Raw genomic sequence first — 1730 nt, 5'->3', positions numbered from 1 at the left:
CAATTTGAAACCATCTTCCTCCAAGGATAATTCTCACCAAGTAAAAATAATTTCCTACAGAAAGTTGTCAAAATATACCCAAAAGTGTTATTTCCCTATATAAACTATAATAAACTTTACCCCCTCCCCATGGGAGAACGGATAGCTCGGGGGTCCAGAAATTAACAATTTAAGTAAAGCCCCTGATATCTTTCTTTCCATGTAGAGAAAATGACTGTAGTACCTCTGAGTCTGGAGAAGAAGATTTTTGAAATATTGGTTAAATTTCCCTTTGGGGCCCCGCCCTGGCCCCAGGGGTTGGGGTAGGAATCCCAATTTTACTTTTTTGTAGCCTCATCTACCAAGGATGATTCTGACCAAGTTTGAAAAAAATCCATCCACTGGTTCTTGAGAAGAAGTTGAAAATGTAAAAGTTTACGCACGACGGACGACGACGGACGGAAAGCGATTAAAAATACCAATTAAACATGTAAGTCTAAAGATATATTAGGTCCCGATAAAGTGATCACTAGAAATACCAAATCAAAACGCACAAGCACCAATTGTATTGGTAGATGCAGAAATCAAAACCAAGTATACGTTTACTACACCATACTGCCATTTCGCCAACTTGAGACTAACGGTCTAAAGGATCAAAAAATGTCTAACGTGTTTCTGATTCTGTGTAGAATACAGAAAAGGTGGGAAATGCTAATAAGACCCGTTATGATGTTATAAATTAAAACGCTTTTGGCTACTATAGACCATGTATACCGAAGTTTAGATCTCATATAAACATTGCCAGAATTGTCAGAAAAGGCTACATCCTGGAATTTCCAGTTTTGAGTATACTTTCGAAATTCCATTAGACAAACATCATTTTTGGGCGCGCGTCAATTGCAATCAGTAAACAGAGTTGTAGCATTAATTTTTCCTATGATAGGGTATGATGTTAGATTCAGAACACAACTTCGAACAGTAGAAATTTCTTGATTCAGGGTCGATTTATGCTGTGTATGTAATATTGAACAAGTTTGCAGCAAGGTACCCTTATCAACGTTGCTATATTCCAGGAGAATACACCTACCTGGATGTGGACGTTTGAACGGTCCGTCCGGTGTCATGGTAACTCCAAACAGCAGGAAGGCAAGAACAACAGCAGCCACACCCCTAAATAACAGGAATACAATGACTAAACCGTTACAGGTACAAGCTTACATAAACAAGTCCTTTCATATGGTGCCTCCGACAACAAAGATTCGCCTAGTGACCACTTTGACTGGCAATACTTTTTTTTTTGTAACTGGCAGTTATTCCAAGTATGTTTATCATCTGTTAGTTATATATTTAAGGTTTATCTGATGTGGATGGGTATAAAATAATGAATATAACAAACTGGTATACAAATGTTTTTGAATATTACTGAACGTTTTGTGGCGTTAAGCGACCTTGGTAGGACACTGTTAAACTATATCGGTATCGCTCAGTGACTGATTCAACATGTGTCAGTGTGGGGCCGATGTCTTTCCAAAATCGTTATCATCCACTGTGAAGCATACAAAGGATGTTTATATCAAAATAAACGAGAGGGATTGAACTATTCCATAATATATAGTAAAATACCTGAGTTTATATGGACTATCTAAAGGTTCTGGGTGGCCCCAAATCATCTTCGCCACTGCATCCCCCCTACACACACACCCATCCCCCTACACACACACCCTATCCCCTCCTGCACCCCATCCTACACC

General features: G+C 38.9%; 1 protein-coding gene across 7 annotated transcripts in view; it reads right to left on the bottom strand.

The window, feature by feature from the left end:
- The window catches only part of LOC110452045 (phosphatidylserine synthase 2-like), a 33167-nt gene that overhangs the window by 8259 nt on the left and 23178 nt on the right, over positions 1 to 1730 (bottom strand). For all 7 annotated transcript variants that reach the window (XM_021500311.1, XM_021500316.1, XM_021500310.1 and 4 more), the window contains exon 4: positions 1067 to 1149. In XM_021500311.1, the coding sequence (XP_021355986.1) occupies positions 1067 to 1149 (83 nt within the window). The remainder of the gene's footprint in view (positions 1 to 1066; positions 1150 to 1730) is intronic.

The sequence above is a fragment of the Mizuhopecten yessoensis genome, unplaced genomic scaffold (genome assembly GCF_002113885.1).
Source record: "Mizuhopecten yessoensis strain PY_sf001 unplaced genomic scaffold, ASM211388v2 scaffold6363, whole genome shotgun sequence".
NCBI classification, from domain to species: domain Eukaryota; kingdom Metazoa; phylum Mollusca; class Bivalvia; order Pectinida; family Pectinidae; genus Mizuhopecten; species Mizuhopecten yessoensis.
Note: the sequence above shows the minus strand (reverse complement) of the source record. Positions and strands in the feature narration are given on the sequence as shown.